The sequence below is a fragment of the Apodemus sylvaticus genome, chromosome 2 (assembly GCF_947179515.1).
Source record: "Apodemus sylvaticus chromosome 2, mApoSyl1.1, whole genome shotgun sequence".
In the NCBI taxonomy this organism is placed as follows: domain Eukaryota; kingdom Metazoa; phylum Chordata; class Mammalia; order Rodentia; family Muridae; genus Apodemus; species Apodemus sylvaticus.
This window is the reverse complement of record NC_067473.1, coordinates 90,867,965-90,886,241: the sequence shown is the minus strand read 5'-3', so window position 1 is coordinate 90,886,241 and position 18,277 is coordinate 90,867,965. Positions and strand designations below refer to the sequence as shown.

The 18,277-nt window shown below is 36.5% G+C and overlaps 1 protein-coding gene across 3 annotated transcripts in view; it reads right to left on the bottom strand.

Moving 5' to 3' along the window:
- The window catches only part of Grid2 (glutamate ionotropic receptor delta type subunit 2), a 1,574,882-nt gene that overhangs the window by 383,792 nt on the left and 1,172,813 nt on the right, over nucleotides 1–18,277 (bottom strand). For all 3 annotated transcript variants that reach the window (XM_052173841.1, XM_052173840.1, XM_052173842.1), the window contains 2 exons: nucleotides 16,769–16,966; nucleotides 653–965 (listed from right to left, as the gene is read on the bottom strand). In XM_052173841.1, the coding sequence (XP_052029801.1) occupies nucleotides 653–965; nucleotides 16,769–16,966 (511 nt within the window). The remainder of the gene's footprint in view (nucleotides 1–652; nucleotides 966–16,768; nucleotides 16,967–18,277) is intronic.

Here is an 18,277-nt window from a genome sequence, read left to right as displayed (position 1 = left end):
GTTCTAAGTCATACAAAAGATATACTTTTCTGGAACAGGGATAACCATATAGCTAATTAGAGACTTATAAAGAAGAGTCGATTGGATATGAATAACAAAGTAAAGATATGTTTTGGATATAATGATGTTGTAAGGTGAATTAATTGGTAATGATGATAAATTAACAGGACTTATTAATCACAAAATTTCTTCTTATAGATTCATATTAAGTAATGTCTTTGGACTATTAATCAATATTCAGAGAAAAGAAAATATCTTGAAAGAAGAACAAGAACTAACTTCTATGCACATGTAAATAGTAGAACAGTATTTTCTGTAGTAGTCAGGATTTTCATGCCAGAAAAGCTACTTCTCAGGATGTCAGAGTTTGAAAGGAAAAACTGACCTTGAGGTACCCTTTGAATCTTATCACTGACATTCAGCATTGCCTTTGCTGATGAAACTGAACTTACATCAAAAGACAAACAGCCATTATTGCTGGAAGCCTGCTATGCCTGAGATCCACTAAGAGACAGTAGGAAATGTTATCTTCTGAGCACTGCTGTGAAGATAGTTAGAGGTCTTACTGATGCTATATACAAAATCCTTTTAACTGATTATTTAAAACATTATTTTCTTTCTTATTAGTAGGAAAATGCACTCTTTCTCTTACCTTGCTGTACAAAGGACCCATACACAAACCACATGGAGTTGTAGAGTGTAGTAGATGTCATTGATCCCATTTGCAATCGTGGAGGATTAAGCCAGTTCAAGAGGTAGACCAGGAGTCCCACAAGAAGGACTGTGCCAGCAATGCAGGCCCACAAAGATAGATCAAATGGTGCAAGGCAGGCGAACATATCCACTGTTTTTTCTGCCCTTCGAAGTAAGACTCCCACTGAGTAGTCCATGTAGCGTGTTGTAAAGTCCACAACATTCTCCCGGTCTGGAGTGATGGTTAAAGCTGAAATCCCAATGTCAGCTCTCTGGGAAATTGAAAGAGAGAAGAATACATTAGTAGTGTGAAAACAATTCAGTTTGTGGCATTTCTGTTTGCCTTGGGGGAGAAAAAAATGATGCCTCAGGCAATATCTTAAGCCTCTTTATAGACTGAAAGTACTGCAGGGACTTCTTATAGTCAAGCTCTGTGTGAATTTTGCATATATTACTGCATTTCTTGCCCCAACTGAGTCAAAAAAATTACCTCATTCGCATTGCTAGTACATGTGGAATCAGTCAAGAATACCTCAGACACAGATATACCTCAATAAACTGTCTCTTTCTTCCTTTTAATTCATTTTATCAAAGTCATCATTTACACAGTAGCAAAAAAGAAATTACAAAAAAACCTGTCCAAAGAATTCTAAGAAAATGTTTCCAAGGCATTCATTAATTTTTAACATGTAAACTCATGGAAAGGTCACTTACAACTTCAATTGACATCATTCTTTGTTTAAATTTGTATGCATGAAAGACTACATTTTGGCCTCTAAATTTGTTAGGGCTGATTTAGAATGTTATATGTCAAAAGGTTCCATGCTTCTGGTATATAATCTTCAGAAGCTGTCAATGACCATGGAGACAGCCATTTCTGATGTCATAATAATTCCTCTTCTCAGTGTATGCCTTTAGGTTCTCAGTGATCACATTGGCACATTTTAGTCATTAAAGAGTTACAGTAAAGCACAGAATAAATGACTTTACACTCAAATTCTGTGATATGTGGATACATATTTAAACAAATAGACATCTTGTTTAAAATAATGATTTGTGGTAGTGATCCAAGTAGAGGGAAACCTTCTCTAGACAATATGAATATCAATAGATTGTATATGGAACACTTTCTAGCTGTTTTGTTCTTTTTCATTCTTTTGTGCAAGTAGATAGAAATGTATTTTTAACTTTTATGCACTGAGCAAAAAGAGAGAACAAAAGTAAGATGCCATGTGGAATGCTAAACCAACTTTAATAAATTAATTTTCTGAAATTATAATGCTCTTAACTTGTTTTAGGTAAAGTAATGGTTTGCATGTGTGCAACCATGCATGTACGCGCGTGCGCGTGCGCGCGCGTGTCTGTGTGTGTGTGTGTGTGTGTGTGTGTGTGTGTGTGTGTGTGAAAGGTCAAAGGAGAACTTACTGGAGTCAGTTCACTCTTTCCACCATGTGGGTTCTATGGATCAACCTGAGGTCATCAGACTTAGGGACATGTACCTGCACCTGCTGGGCTGTCTTACTGACCCAATATTGATATTTTCATACTGAGTATGTCTACGTGTTCTAAATAACAACTTCTATGTGTTATTTATTTATTTAGATATGAGGGAGTTATTTTGTATGAACTAACGTATTAATAAATATGGTACTTACCTGCATGGATATATAGATACTACAATTACTAAATTGTCACTAAATATCACTAGTTATCACTTGTGTATGCTTGGGAGAAATTTCAGTCTACCCAGGGAAGGTAAATCAGAATAAGGATGACATTTCAATCTGACACATCTATGCACACACACATACACACACACACACACACATTTTAACATGTCATCATTTTCTGTAGTCTCATTATTTTCCCCATTCTGACCCAATCTAACCTATCATTATTCATTTTCTTTTATGAACATTCACCTGTCTTCTCTTGTCATCATTCTTTTGGGCCCCTACAAGTCTACCTGAAATCTACTTTTCTTTCGCTTTGTATTGCAACTCAAGCAATCATTTCTCAGAGCAAATTTGACTCTGCTAGATTATGTTTTCTAATGCTTCTCAATGGGTTGCCCTCATCACAGGAAGATGATTCAATTAGTAATACAAGTTACACATGTTTTGATGCACATTTCTAGACATTCATCAGCATGGTCACACTGTGTCATCTTCTTTCCAGTTGTCTTCTCAGATGGTACTTCTATGGTCTGAACTCTCTCCAGAAAACTCCTTCATGATAATTAACATCTGAACTGTTTGTAAGGTAACCTTTCCATGACCCTTTGTTAGGACAATAATTCTTTTATTCTAACAGTTGTCTACACACCTATTCCACCAGTTACAAAAGTTATAGTTTTCATATAGTTGCATGAATTTTAATAGCATGTGATTCCACTATTTGACTATAACTTCAGGCAGGAAGAAATTATGAGTGCACATACACACATGCACACACACAGACAGATGTATTCTAATGCCTGATACCTATAAACTGACTTTTCTCTACTTGCTTTCTTGTCAATATTTACAGTCAAAGGAGTTTTCTCTATACTTTTCCTCCTTCTCACCTTTTACAGTCTAACTAGGTAGCCCAGGCAGGCCTAAAACCTTTCCTCTTCCTTCTGAGTGTCAAATGCTAGCTATCCCTACAGGCATTTACCACAGCATCCAGTTAGAGGAGTATTAGTTTTTTTAAAAATAAAGAGGCAAACTAAAATTTTACAAAGTTTTATAGCAATAATAAACTCCCTCCACTTATTAACCAAAAGTGTACACATACCTTTCAATCAACTATCAATATACTTCACTATATTATTATCCAAACAGGCTTATCACACAGTTTTTTAGGGCTCTGGAACAGTCATTATGGAACTCAAAATAAGTGAGTAATCAGATTTTCATCCCTTCATGAATAGTTTAATGGTATAAAGAAAAGATAATTATCTGTTCTTTTTACTACCTATACCACCTCTGTATTTTATCTGAAAATAAAATAATACTTATTTCTCTATAGAAGTGATCATATGTACTGTACAATTTAGAATTTGCCAAAATCACATCATAGAACATTATTCTCTTAATTTTTGTAAATAAAACTTATAGGAACTCATTTTTCTCCTGAAAAGAATATACTTATTTCCTGCAGTCTCCACTAATCCTGACCAGGAATTTGGATTCTTACAAACAGACAATTACACCTTTCAGTCTTAAAGCTTTCCCTGGCAGTCCTGCCTGACTATTGTTGTCATTCTATGAAGACGAAACCAAAATATTTCCAAAGAGTTTCTGCACAAATTCAGCCCATTGAATTTCCAAAAATATGTTTCATCCTTTTGATGATTGATCTTTAATAGTTTAGTTTAATCTTGACAACGTCTATTAACACTATTTGATATTCATTTTTCTTCAACTCATGTTATAATGTATAAAAAGAAAATAGGAGCCTAGAAAGAAGAGGAAGGAATAAAGGAAAAGGAGCGAGAGAAAGGAAGAAGAGAGGTGTGAAGAACCGCAGATCACATCTCCGATGTGATGGTTGACTGAGCAGGTAGCCATACTTGAACATCTCAGGCCAGCCATTTTGTAGCAAATGGACTGTAACTGGTAGTACAAGAGTAGTCTTCATTTTGAATTTTTTATTGTAAAATCATTTATTATGGTATTATATGAATGTTTAATGTTTAGTAATAGTATAAATTCAGACTCCAACTTTCAATAATCTTTTCTTATGAAATATACAATGTGAATTATTACCTACCTGAACATAGAAAATGGATCAAACTGTGAAGTAAACCCCCACTATTAATTTTCTTAAAGTCAAGATTTTATGTAGGTATTTGAAAGATAAATAGACATGGGTTAATATCACATTGTTACAGATTAATTTTAAATTAAAATGCTTAACATACTTAGCATTAATTTTCAAATATACTTATGGAAACGAATAAATCTCTAGGCTGAACTAATGGAAATGTTGTTAAAGTAATTTTTATTCTGGCATTAAGTCACAGTTAATAATATTAAAATATATTTCCTTTTACATTTATATGCAGGTCATTTGTGAACTTATTGAAAGGACAGAATTAATATGGTTACAGTTAGTACATGGTAGGGAAATTAACCTAATTTTGAAGTGCGGTGGATAAATAGGTCCTATCTTGTTAGTGCAGCTATTAGTATCATTTAACACTTACATAGTACTTACTACCAGTTTTCAATTATCATTTCAATTTACCTTCACAAACACTCTTTGAGTTAAGCTATTAATATCTCAAACTTTCAAGTAAGGAAAGTGAGTTGATTAAGTCATTTGCCTAATGTCACAAAGATGAGTCTGGAGCTGCCAACCCAGGCAGGCCATCTCCAAATCAATGAAAAGCCTTCCACCCTTCCTGTTTCTACCAAAAGATTAGCTCACTGCTTAGAACTACTGGTGAACTGTTCTCCTTCATATATAGCTTCTAATTTACATTGTCAGATTCTTGCATGAGAACTATCTATTTACTAACAGTCCAGAAAGAATAAGAGAAGATTATCAAAATGAGGAATACTCTATGTATGAATGAAATGTCCTAGAGGCTTTACAGACATCTTATCTGTAGTCTCACTGGATGGTATTAAGTTATATGACAACCATAGGCCATGAAGCTGGGAAATTCATGTTGTGTACAAGCTATCTGGCAACCAAACAACCAATCAAACAAACAAACAAATTATAGGGCTCATACTCAAGCACAACCAGTAGTCTTTCATTGTATTCCTTCATATGCCATTAGTGTTTTCAGATCAATACAAGCCTTTTTAGATTTTTTCCCCAGAAATATGGTGTTATGTGAACAACAAGCTATATTCAATATCTAATTCTGGTCTTTGTAAAGATGGCAGAGTTTTAAACATCTACTGTTTTAGTTACCTTCAACTCTCAACATGTAAAAGGATAGTGCATAAATATTCAAAAGGTATCTGTTGATTGTGAAGGCACTCTGATTAATTTATTCATTCTAATAATTTTTAGAATATGTCATTTTCCATGTACTTATTGTGATCAATAGAGATTTGGTGTACCTATGTATCTAAATATCAATGTTTTCACTATTTTAATATAGGTGTTATCTCTGACACCATGATAACAACAATAATGTTAATAATAGTTAGTTTTCAGTGTTCTTCATTTACCTGTAAAACTGCTCTCAAGAACATTTCTTCCTGACTTCTAGCTCCCTTCAGCAAACTTCATGCTTACTCGTACATACTACCTAATTTAAAGTCTTAGAAATAATTTGGTTTTCATATTAGTCTTCATATTAGTTTTTCTCCTTTCTACCTGGGTAAGATGCCCATTTCCCAGCTGACTGTGACTCCTCTCTTCTATTTTTCTCTACCTCTCAGACAATGCTTATCTCATAATATCTGTTTTATCTTCTCAATGTTAATAACAACTTTTGTAAGCAAGAATTATATTTTTATGATTATTTGTTTCATACCAATGCCCACAGAAGATTTCCAAAGAAATCTTGTTATCGTCTTACCAGGTTTCCCCTCCGAAAATCCCCTATCACATCTCCCTTCCTGCTTCTATGAGGATGTTCCCCCCACCCACCCCTTCACTCCCACCTCCACCTCCCCATCCTGGCATTCTCCTACTCTGGGGCATAGGTCCTTCACAGGAACAAGAGCATCTTCTCCCATTGATTTCTGCCTTGGTCATCCTCTGTTACATATGTGACTGGGTGGCTCCACTTGTACTCTTTGGTTGGTGGTTTAGTCCCTGGGAGCTCTGGGGGGTCTGGTTGTGGATATTGTTGTTTCTCCTATGGGGTTACAAACCCTTTCAGCTCCTTCAGTCATTTCTCTAATTCCTCTATTGTGGATCCCCATGCTCAGTCCAATGGCTGGCTGTGAGCATTCTCCTCTGTATTTGGCAGGCTCTGGCAGAGTCTCTTGGGAGACAGCTATATCAGGCTCCTGTCAGCAAGCACTTCTTAGCATCAGAAATAGTGTCTGGGTTTGGTGACTGCATATAGGATGGTTCCACAGGTCTCCTGTCAGCATGTACTTCTTGTCATTCACAACAGTGTCTAAGTTTGTTAACTGGATATGGTATGGATCCCTAGGTAGGGCCGTCTCTGTATGGCCTCTTCGTCAGTCTCTGAAATTCTAAGAAGGCAAATTGCCTGCCTGAGGGAAGAGGCCAACAACATTTGCAGTTGGCCACATTGAGCAGCTGGCTGAAACTTATTGTTTCTATCACTTCTATAGTTTCTATGTTATTTCTTTATAAGAATTATTCCCCAATATTTACTCATTTTTCTATTTATTCTTTTGTATTTGTGTTCATTTGAATTATTCCTATCCTTTTTCTTAACTTGATTTTTCTCTGATAAATACTCAGACTGAGAAAATAAAAAGCATTTGTAGACAATGATGATGTGTATATACAAACAAGTGAGCATATGAGGCATTAGAGGCAGTACAAGAATTCAAATCAATGTAAATTATCATAGAATTAGAGAGAGAGTATGAGATTATAGTTTAAATGAGTTCTCTTGATTGTTCTGTCTAAAATAGTTACTGAAAGAAACAGCGATGTCACTGTCAGGAATGTCAGGCTATGGAAGTAATTCTGATAGAAAATAATGATGGCTTATATCAGTTGATGATGGCAGAGAAGTGAGGAGTGTTTGTAATTATGGTGCACTCCAGGTTTGCAGCCAAACCAACATACAGATTGTTGATCTATGTGTGAGGTACATCAGAAAGAAGGTAACCCAGAGAAGTCAGGAGTTCTGGACTGAGCAACTCGAAGACTGAAGTCACTCACTGTAATAGAGAGGAATGGGGGCAGGCCAGATTAGAGGATAAAACATGTGGATATTCATCTTGGAACATGCAATGTTTGAGGGTCCCATTAGACATGTAGCAGAAAAGGTGGAGTGAGCATTAAGAGATATAAATTTGAGTTGGAGATGGGCTTGAGGGAAGAAACATACCTGCAAATATTCTAGTTATTTTATGGAATCCACTTGACCAGTTGGGTTTATTATGCTGGAACATCTCATTTTCACATTCTCTTCTGCTTCCTTTGTAGCTATATGTTTCTTGGAGAAAAGGAACTCTATCTTGCATTGTAAACATTCCTCAGAGTTCCAGTAACAACTTAGGCATCAATAAATTCATACCAAAGGTTAATCAAGAATAATATTCCATGTTATTCATATACTGCCATATTTTTGAGTATTGTCCTATAACCTTCCAAGCCACTTAAAAATAATATGATTTCTGCAAAAGAGACACTGCTGTAACTTCAAGAAGCAGCTCATCAGAAATAGCTTTTTTGTTGTGTAGATACTTTCTGTTTTCTGAGGGCTCATCTCAAAGCTACTCGCACACGGAGAGTGCAAAAACAATTTCTACCCGAAGTGCCTGCATTATAAACTCTGCATTTCAACTAAACTCAAACCAAGGGCAAAGGATGAGATTGAGTAGATTTTCGCTTTAATTGCAATGAAAACTTCAGAAGCTCTAGAATTGTCTTGGGATCCTTTTATATACTTAGTGGTCTGTAGTGAGAAATGGAACGTCATTTCTCATAAATGAGAAGAGGACTAACCCACAGAGACTGCACCTCTAAGCAGAGAGTTATTTGACAGACTGGCTCCCCAGCGATCAATCACCACATCCAGTAATGTGTCCACTATCTGAGGAGTCCATTTGAATAACCCCGCTATGCATAGGGAGCCTCTGTGGAAACTATATGTCACTGCCCGCCTTGACACAATTCAGTCTTGGTCATTTTGTATTTGTATTTAATCAGGGTAACAAATTTAAAGGCTACCAACATGGAATTATCAAATCATAGGTAAACATCAAAATCCCTGAGACTCAAAACCAGAGCTCTGTGAAGTGTCATAATGGAATGGCAGAGCTAATGTCAACCGTCATTCAAAAAATGGCTCTTTGGCCAAAGCATCCATTCTGAAAACAAATACCAAAACCTAATAAAACTTCCTCAGTAGGGATTCATACACAGACTGCTCTAAGGTGAGAGAATATTTCAGTTTCCCATGTGTCTGTTTATGTTCTTCTTCATTTTAAACTTTAAGAACAATGATCTGACTTTTATTTTGCCAGTGAGACCCCTAAACAATAATGCAGTGTGCCATCTTCCACAGAAGGCACACTTATCCCTGTTTGTAATTTCTAGATTAATTTTAGCTGTAATTTTCATGGAGGTTACATACTAAGAAAATGACCAAGCAATGTAAACACTACCTTATAATTATGCATCCAGAATCACAGGAAAAAAATCATGGTTGGATTGTCTTTTAAAATTTATATTGAATAGCTTCACTCACATATGCATTCTTTGATGTGCTTGAAATCATCTTAATCATTCAATTTTCCTGGATCTCTAGCCTGAGATAGATGAAAGCTGAGGTAGTGGATGGCATTTCAATAGCCAACAGCAGGTGTCAGGATTTATGCATGCGCAGTTATAGGGTTTTTCTCACCAGAGTTCTGGTCTTTAAATCACCTTGGCTTTGACTGATGCAGTAGTCTTTTAATTTATAACCTTTAACCTACCAATCTTTTTAATTTCAAACATATTTTCCTGAAGTTTTGCTTGCCCTTGCCTGTGTGCTGTCTTTAAACCCATAACCATTCCTGGACAGCATCATTCCTTTTGGCAAACATCCAGCTCGTGGTCTTTAGCTTGATTCAAGTCTTATTATTGCCACTTACTTATGCTTCTCACCTATTACACCACATGCTTAATGATTCAAGTCCTTTATCTGATTGAATTGCTCCTTGATGTCTGTAATGTGTGCCAATTAAATATCACCTGCAAATTCAGAAAATTGCTCCTACAACAATCCACTAAGGAATTTGCATCTACATAATTTATGCTTCCAGAGATCTCTCCTCATCCTTTGTGTTCATTCGTGTTAAAACCTCCTGTCAACAACAAATATTCAGGGAAATGCTTTGTCTTTTTTGCATGCACAATGTATGTGGTCTTCTATCTTTGTGTTTCAGCATTACCCTACACTGGTATCCAGTGGACAGATAATGGATATTTAACATTCAGATTTGCAAAACATCTTACCACGTGCAACATTTGAACTCCTTTCAGGCCTACATCTGGGGAACTCAATTAGGCCATTAATAATGTTTAGTCTGAGATACATATTTACTTCTTAGTCACTGATTTAAGATATCTGTAAGGAATTCTTTCTTTTCAAATAAAATATCATGATCCTAGTCCTCCCTTTAAAACAGTTGGTTTGCAAAACTACAACACACTTCAGAAGGTTACTTAGCATGCATTGCTGGGCAGCCATAGGCAACTGAGGAAGAGGGAAAGATTCTGATTCGTGACTAACAAAAACCTTCGTGAATACAGTTATTTTTGAGGAGTCTGTGCAGTCCTGAAAAGATGTGGAAGCAGGTAATGATGTGTGTGCTCAACTTGCACACAGAAACATCTGGCCTCTTTCCAACAACTCATTCTTTCTAAAACACAGGAATTATGAGCAGTCTGCTACCACAAACTGGACTTCCTAAGAGACAGTGATGAGAAAGATGATTCTTTGTTGTGCCTCCCTTCAGATCAACCTGACTGGAAGGCTGGCAAACCTCAGTCTTGCCAAGAACTATTACAGCTCCCTCTCCCTGTGTAGGATGGTGGGGAGAGGGACAGATCAGCATACTGCAGTTTTTCTGAGCTATTCCTCAAAGGCAACATTCTTTCTTCTCTACTCTTTATCTTATCTAGTAGAAACAACCCCACCAGTTCTCCTTGCCAGATGTAATAACTTGGGGGATTAAATAATAACTCAGAGCTTGAGCTCCCATTAATCTAGCACAGTTAATTGTGTTTGTATGCCCCTTTTTTATTCCTTGCACTACATGCTTGCAATCTAGATCAATAACTCGCCACTCCTAGACAGTTCCATTGGGGTGCTCACCGGGCACCACTGTGTCACAATCTCCATGAACACCGTTCTGTGTCTCAGGTGTGCTTTTCTAGTGTGTTTTATTCTGTAGCTATTGGCATATTTCCTTGACTTCTGAGCACATTTCATTCCTTCATTTCCTTTGAGTTTGCAAGTCCTATTAGTTCTCCTTGGTATATTAACTAATTTCTCCCACTTCAGTTTTTCTATTAAGCTATCGCTGCCACTTTATTATAGACATCCCTTTATTTCCATACATATATATAAAGTATTCTTTCTCATTCCAGTACCTGTTCAGACCCATCTAAGCTTTCTTTTGATTTCTGAATTAAATAACTTTTCTTCTATGTACAAGGCTGTTATATCATTTACCAGGTAAATGATAAAGTCTAAATTTTTGAGCAGGACAAAAATCCATCTTCATAAGTATTCCCATTGTTGCCTACTACATCATATTCATCTTGAAGACTCAACTAAAGTATTCTTTTCCATGCAATCATTTCCTCTTCCCAGGGAGAAGCTGCTACCTGGCCAAGGAGTTGCCATTATAGCCTATGTTATTTGTCACACTGTGTTATTATTTATTTATAGTTCAACTCCATGTATTCTATGGAATATTTAAACCTAAGAACGATTATCTTATATTTATTTATATGACATTAAGCACCAGACCCAGAATATAACATGCATTCAAAAATGTGTGCAAATGAATGGGTAAATATAGGGCATTTCATGTACTTGGCATGGAAATGGAACATAGTCTCAACCTTCTGCTTTGCACAGGAAACACTGGAAATAGGTTCTCTTTTCTCTCTCTTCTCTCTCTTCTATATGATGTATATGTTTATGTATATGATGTATATGATACATATATATGCATATGTATATGATGTGTATGCATACATGTATATAAGTGTGTATATATGATGTACATGATATATATATATATATTCACACATATATCTCATAAACTTGCATTTTCTTTTCCTTTCTAAAAATCAAATCTTGCATTTATTTTACATTTTGTCACACTTTATATAGATCCTATTTAGCTTCAGTTTGCCTAAGCAGTTCTTATTTTTCTTCCCACATTTTCAACCCCAGTGAAAGTCACACTTTGCCTTCTACAGTTGTCAACACGCACATCACTGTCTTGTGAGCATAGACATAGTCCACATCTTTTCAAACTACCCTTTGAAACTCTAAATTTATACACACACACACACAGACACACACACACAGACACACACACACACACATGATCATTTTATCTTATTTTTATCTTATGTGAATGAGCATTTTGCTTTCATGTATGTCTGTTTCGATGTCCTTGCCTAATGCCTAAGAAGGCAAGAACAGAATTGTTAGATCTAACCCTGTGGATTCTGAAAACAGACTGACAGAATTTAATGTGGCTATGTTGCCACATTAAAGCTCGTTTGCATTATTTTGTTACCTGCAGCATTAAGGTGCAACTATCCCTTCTGTTGTGAGTATTAAATGTAAATAAATACAAACTGCAAAGCATTGTGATAGCGAGACTCAGTCCTAGATTCATGTAAGTAATTACCCCACAGTCACTTCCAAATTGTTTTACGTTTTAATTTTGATGGATGTTAATTGGAAGCAATGTCACATATGTGAACTGAAATATGTGTCTTTCAATCAACTGACATTTTATATAATGATATGCAGAACAGAAAGTAACTCTAACTAAAGGTGTAATACAAATTGTGTCTTTTCTCTATGAAATCAATCATATTCCATTACCTACTGTGCTGTTGAATTATTAAATGCCCTACCCCATTGCAATAGATTTCTTTTTGGGTACCCTGCTCACCATGTTTTTCTTTGGAGACTGTGATATTTATTTTCATTTGAGGTTTAAAATTTATTATGGATCTTACAACCCCTTCATACGCCTGTCAAGTGTCGACACAAACATCTTCATCCTGGACTTGTAAACATTTTGCACCCTATTGTTTGTAAGTTAATTAATATGCTCACTATAGCTTTTAATTTACTGCTTTGTGTATGTGAAACTATTGATAGCTTCTTTATAATTGTGATAATTATCCTTTCACATAAAAATGGATAGTATTTGCTTCTTAACCATTTCCCCTACCTCCAGTTGGGCAATTTTTCCCTTGTGCAGCACTGCATATGGTTAATCATCATGTTTTTGATGGAGCCACTGAGCAGTGCCTATCTTGTTGATGGACACAGGCATGCTGTATCTGTCTGATACTGGGAACAGTGCCTCCTTTTGGACACAATAGTTTATGGTCAGAGCCAGTGTGTATTAAGGCTGAGATTCTGAATCAGAGCTATTGGCAAAAGAATGCTAATGTTTATATTGGATAGAGGAGAGCCTGAAACCTAAGCCTGGAGCTGCTGAAAGTCACCTTGCTGCCAAGATAGGAGAGACTGCCCAAGAACTGGGACTACACCAAGGAAACAGAGCTGCAGCAGGAAAAGTAAGTCCAAGGCCTGATGAAATGTGCCTGGATCTTGTCCCTGGCAGCTTAGCTTTGTGAGCCATTAAATTATCTTTTCACTTCAATTGGATTGTCATTTGCAACCAAAGACACCTAATTAATTTAACTTAGAAAATACAGAAAGGTTATATTTGAAATGAGAATGCTTTTTCAAGCAGTGGGAAGGAGCAAAGTTGTGGAGGAGATTGAAGATAGAAGAGAAATGGGGCAAAGAAAGGCAGAGGGGCAATTTAAATTCCATCTATATGCTGATGAGCCTCAAATGTATGTCCATTCCGGATCCCATGTCTGAACTCCAGACTCTTATATCAAATTACTTATCTCACTTTCTGTTTGGATGGCTCTGGTGACAATCCACAGCTCTAGAGCCAGCCAATGGTTCAGACTCTAGTTCTCTTATTAGCTATTTGACTTTGACCAAGCTTTTAAAATTCTCATTGCCATGTTCATTTTTATTCATCTCATAGGAAGAGTGGTTGTTTCCATTTTATGGAATGATTATGAGGACTTCAGCTATCAGCACCCATAAAATGTTGACCAATATTTGGCTTCTATATGTCCACTGATACTTGTCTGTAAACTGTTAGTCTTTACTCAACATCCAGAGTACTTTTCTCTATTTCTTTCCCTATTTTCCCCTATCCTGGTCAGGATTATCACTCTCAAGTCAATTTCAGGAAAGTGGGAGTCACAGAATAGAATATGCTAGATGCCTAAAATGCTAGGAGAAAAAAGGCAAAATCATTTAGTCTGGCCATGAAAATGGGAAGGTTTTAGATATAAAGTAAAACTTAGCAGGCAGTTTTGAGAAAATAAAGAAAAATAATCACTGAGTCATAATTGGGATAATGTTGTTACCTAATGCTGTATGATATCATTTAACTCATTTCTTAAATATTGAGACTTTACCAATACCCAAAGAAATCCCATATTGTCTTACAACTTAATATGGGGTACTAAAATGATCAGGTAGATAAGTTTAAAAATATTTTTACATGTATTTTTTAAAAAGAAGAAGAAGACAGAAAAGGGAGAAGAGAATTGCTTTTTATGAATCTTGTGACCATGGCAGGCTTCTGTGGACAACTTTTAAACAGACACTGAAAAACAAATAAGATGCATGAAAGGTATCTGCAGAATACAAACGGATGCAGGAGTAGGTTTTACTAAGGTGAGAAGGGTTAAAGACTATAGCCTGGAACACTGTGAATAAGAGGCAGAAGAGATCAGAAGGCAACTTTGCAGGGCAAAGTATTCAAAAACTTTAAAAGATTATATTCTCCAAGCTAACTGAAACACCATGCTATGTCTTTCACCAGAGAAGTGGCTAGCTCATTCACACTACTGAATTGATATTATTTGCTGCAATATTCACAATTTCCTATGATAGGAAACTAGCTTTGATGTTCTATACCACATGACAGGATGAAAAAATAAGTTGCAGATACACAACAGAATTGTACTTAACCATGAAGAAGAAGGAAATGCTGGCATTTGGAAGAAAATGGATGGAACTGGAGATCTTTCTATCAAGAAAAATAAAACAAATTCAGAAGAAAATTTCTCCCCTATGCAGAGTTAAGATTGAGGCCAGTAAGTTGGCCTGGTGTATAACAGCATTTGTTAGCAAGCTTGAAATTATAAATTCAACCCTAGGACCCATGCATTATAAGGAGTAAACTGATTTCCTCAAGTTGTCCTTTGACCTCTTTACATGTATTGTAGCACATATGTACTACCTATCTATCACATGTGCACATGCACACAAATAAGTGTAATAAGATGAATTTAGATTTAAATACATGTAGATACATGCAAAATAGAGAAAGTAATGAACAGAAATAATGATGAAATATTACATACTCTTTTGTCATAAACAGAATCTAGATTTGGTTATAATCAAACACATACACACACACACACAGAGAGAGAGAGAGAGAGAGAGAGAGAGAGAGAGAGAGAGAGAGAGAGAGAGAGAGAAGGAGAGAGGGAGAGAGAGAGAGAGTTCAGAAATAGACACTCTTTGGGGAAAGAGAAACAGCAAGGTTATATGTGTACATGCATACGTATAAAGAAGCAAGCAAATGAGAAGGAAAGTAATCAAAGTTCTGTAGGTGCAGTGCACAGGTGATGGCATCTAGAGCAAAGTTACAAATGAAGCTAGGAAGACAATGGAGGCAAAGGATATCTTTTCTATTGCTGTGCTTGGCTAGATAAGATGAAAGGATTTCCCTTTGATCTTTCTTCCACCTCCCCATCTGACCTATTAGCAAACCCTGTCAATCAGCTTGCAAAATGTATGTTGAATTTATAATAGTTTTAAGCACCACACCTGGGAAGGGGTTACCAATCTATGAGTATTGGCTAATTGGTCAAACATACTTTCCTTCCTTGATTGTTTCCAGATTGATTATTCTGGTTAATCTTCACAGTGACTGTTTTGCACAAAAGTGGATAGTGTGATTCAGAGAGGCCTTAGAAAATTGTCTTAAGATAAAACTCTCTTAAGTAAATGCGTAACTAATAAGCATGGCTAGTATCTGTTTCAAGTCAAAGCTGTTGGGTTGCCAGTAGAATAACAGAGCAAATGAAAGAATTTTGAGGTCAAAGGTATGAAAAGAGGGGATTGACATTTCTGATTGTCTTAGTATATACAAGACATGATGTGCTTTGTTGTCTGAACCCATCAGATGAACAATGGGTCTCTGTTGATAATCTGAAAAGTATAAAAAATTTTCCCTTTTTTGTTTGTTATTTTATTCATTTATATTTCAAATGTTATCCCCCTTTCACTTTCCCCTCCACAAGCTCCTATTCACTCCTCCCTCCCCGTCCCTCTATGAGGGTGCTCCTCCCCACACTCCTGCTTCAGGGCCCTAGCAGTTCCCTATCCTGGGTCATCAAGCCTCCACAGAACCAAGGGCCCCCCTCCCAGTGATGCCAAATAAGGCCATCCAGCTGGAGCCATGGGCATCCCCCCTCTCTCCATGTACCTTCTGTTGGTTGTTTAGTCCCTGGGAGCTTTGGAGGGGGGGTCTGGTTGGTTGATATTGTTGTTCTTCCTGTGGGTTTGCAAAACCTTCAGCTCCTTCATTCCTTCCCCTAACTCTTCATAGGGGTCCATTTTGAAATTAGTTATCTGACCCAAGCCTCTGCAGCAGGTTAGGAGTACTATTATATGACATAGTCTTTGAGGAGTCACTTCAATTAAAAATCCACTGGAGTTCTAACAGAATGTTAGCAGCTAATGCATCAATGAATAGAGTTTGATATAGAAGAGGAAACCAGATGAGGTAAAGTATACATGTAAACTCATCTCAAATAACTGACTGACCCCAAGAACAACCTACATTAGAAAATCCTAGGAAACTGACAGATGCAGCAGGTAGAAGGCCAACACAAAGAAGGAAGATTGCACTTGTCCTCTTCTGTTATGGGAGACCCATAAATGTAAACTTTATTTTACTATCCAGTTTTCTCTCCACAGCATTCATTAAGTGGGACTGCATGAATCTGTTGGACTAAATACCACAATCAAATATCTCTCTCAAGCTCCATCCTATGAAAACAGCCTTCATTGATTACAGGTAAAGTTTGGGGTATGAAATAAATATATTCTTACCTTAAAAACAAGTTCTCCTACCAGTCCATTCCATGTCCCATCTTCTTGTGGGCTTCCATATTTGTGGTCCGGTGCAACATAAATTTCATAGTTAAAACCCAGGTAGTTAGATAGGGCATCCAAAACATCAATGGAGAATCCCTGGTATTTCTTCGGTTTTCCCAAGACATTTTCAGAGACCATTACAAAAGGCTCCTCCTACATGGAAAAAAATCTTTATGTCAATAAACATTGCTCATTAAAAACAATACATTCTTTAAAGAGCCTAGCTGACAAAGTCTAAGTACAATTTCATGCTTTGAAAAAATTAACTTTGGAATAGGGTTTATATATTATTGATGCATCGTATTATTGAACTGTGCTTGATCACCCTGTTTCTTGTCATCTCTCAGTCCATCACATTCAGATCAAAACTGAAATGAATGTAACTAAACTTTTCAAGAACATGATTTCTCTTTCTTGCTATTTGGAGACAGATTGAGATTCATCAGCAATGCAACTGATTTTTAAGAAGCTATGGTTTTACTGTCTCCATTAGATATTTTGTCCACCTGTGTGAAGATAGATTAAAAACATTAACATATGTTCTACTCTGAAAATAGCAAATATTCAGAAGATGTAGTTGAAAAAAATTAGAATATCACACATACTAGAAGTTATTTGGCACGTAGCTTTACAACATTGATAGAAATATGTTTCATTACAAAAAACAGATTCTCTACTATAATTACTGTCTAAAAAGTCATCTTTTTCTTGGGCATCATTTGATATGTGAATTGTGTCTTGGGTAGTCCAAGTTTCTGGGCTAATATACACTTATCAGTGAGGGAATACCATAAGCATTCTTTTGTGATTGGGTTACCTCACTTAGGCTAATGTTTTCCAGGGGAGATGGTTTATGAGATTTTTGGGGGGGTAACCAGGAGAGAGGAAATCATTTGAAATGTAAATAAAGAATATATCTAATAAAAATAATAAAAAGTCATCTTTTTGATAAATTAATTTAACAAATTTGACAAAGTAGTTTCACTCACATGCTTTTATTTATTTATTTATCTATATTAGATATTTTCTTTATTTACATCTCAAATGTTATCCCGTTTCCTGTTTCCCCTCTCAAAACCCCCTATCTTATCCTCCATCCCCCAGCTCACCAACTCACCCACTCCCACCTCCCTGTCCTCACACTTCCCTATATTGGGGCATCAAGTCTTCTCAGGGACAAGGGCTTCTCCGCCCTTTGATGTCCAACCAGGCCATCCTCTGCTACACATGCAGCTGGAGCCATGGGACCCTCCATATGTGCTATTAGTCTCTGAGAGCTCTGGGGTACTGGTTGGTTCATAGTATTGTTCCTCCTGTGGGGCTGCAAACTCTTCAGCTCCTTTCCTTTCTATTGCTTCTCCATTAGGAAATGTTGTACTCAGCCCTGTGCTCAGTGCTTCACTCACATGCTTTTAATTTTAATTTTATTTAATTTGGTACAATTCTCATATATCCCAGGATAGC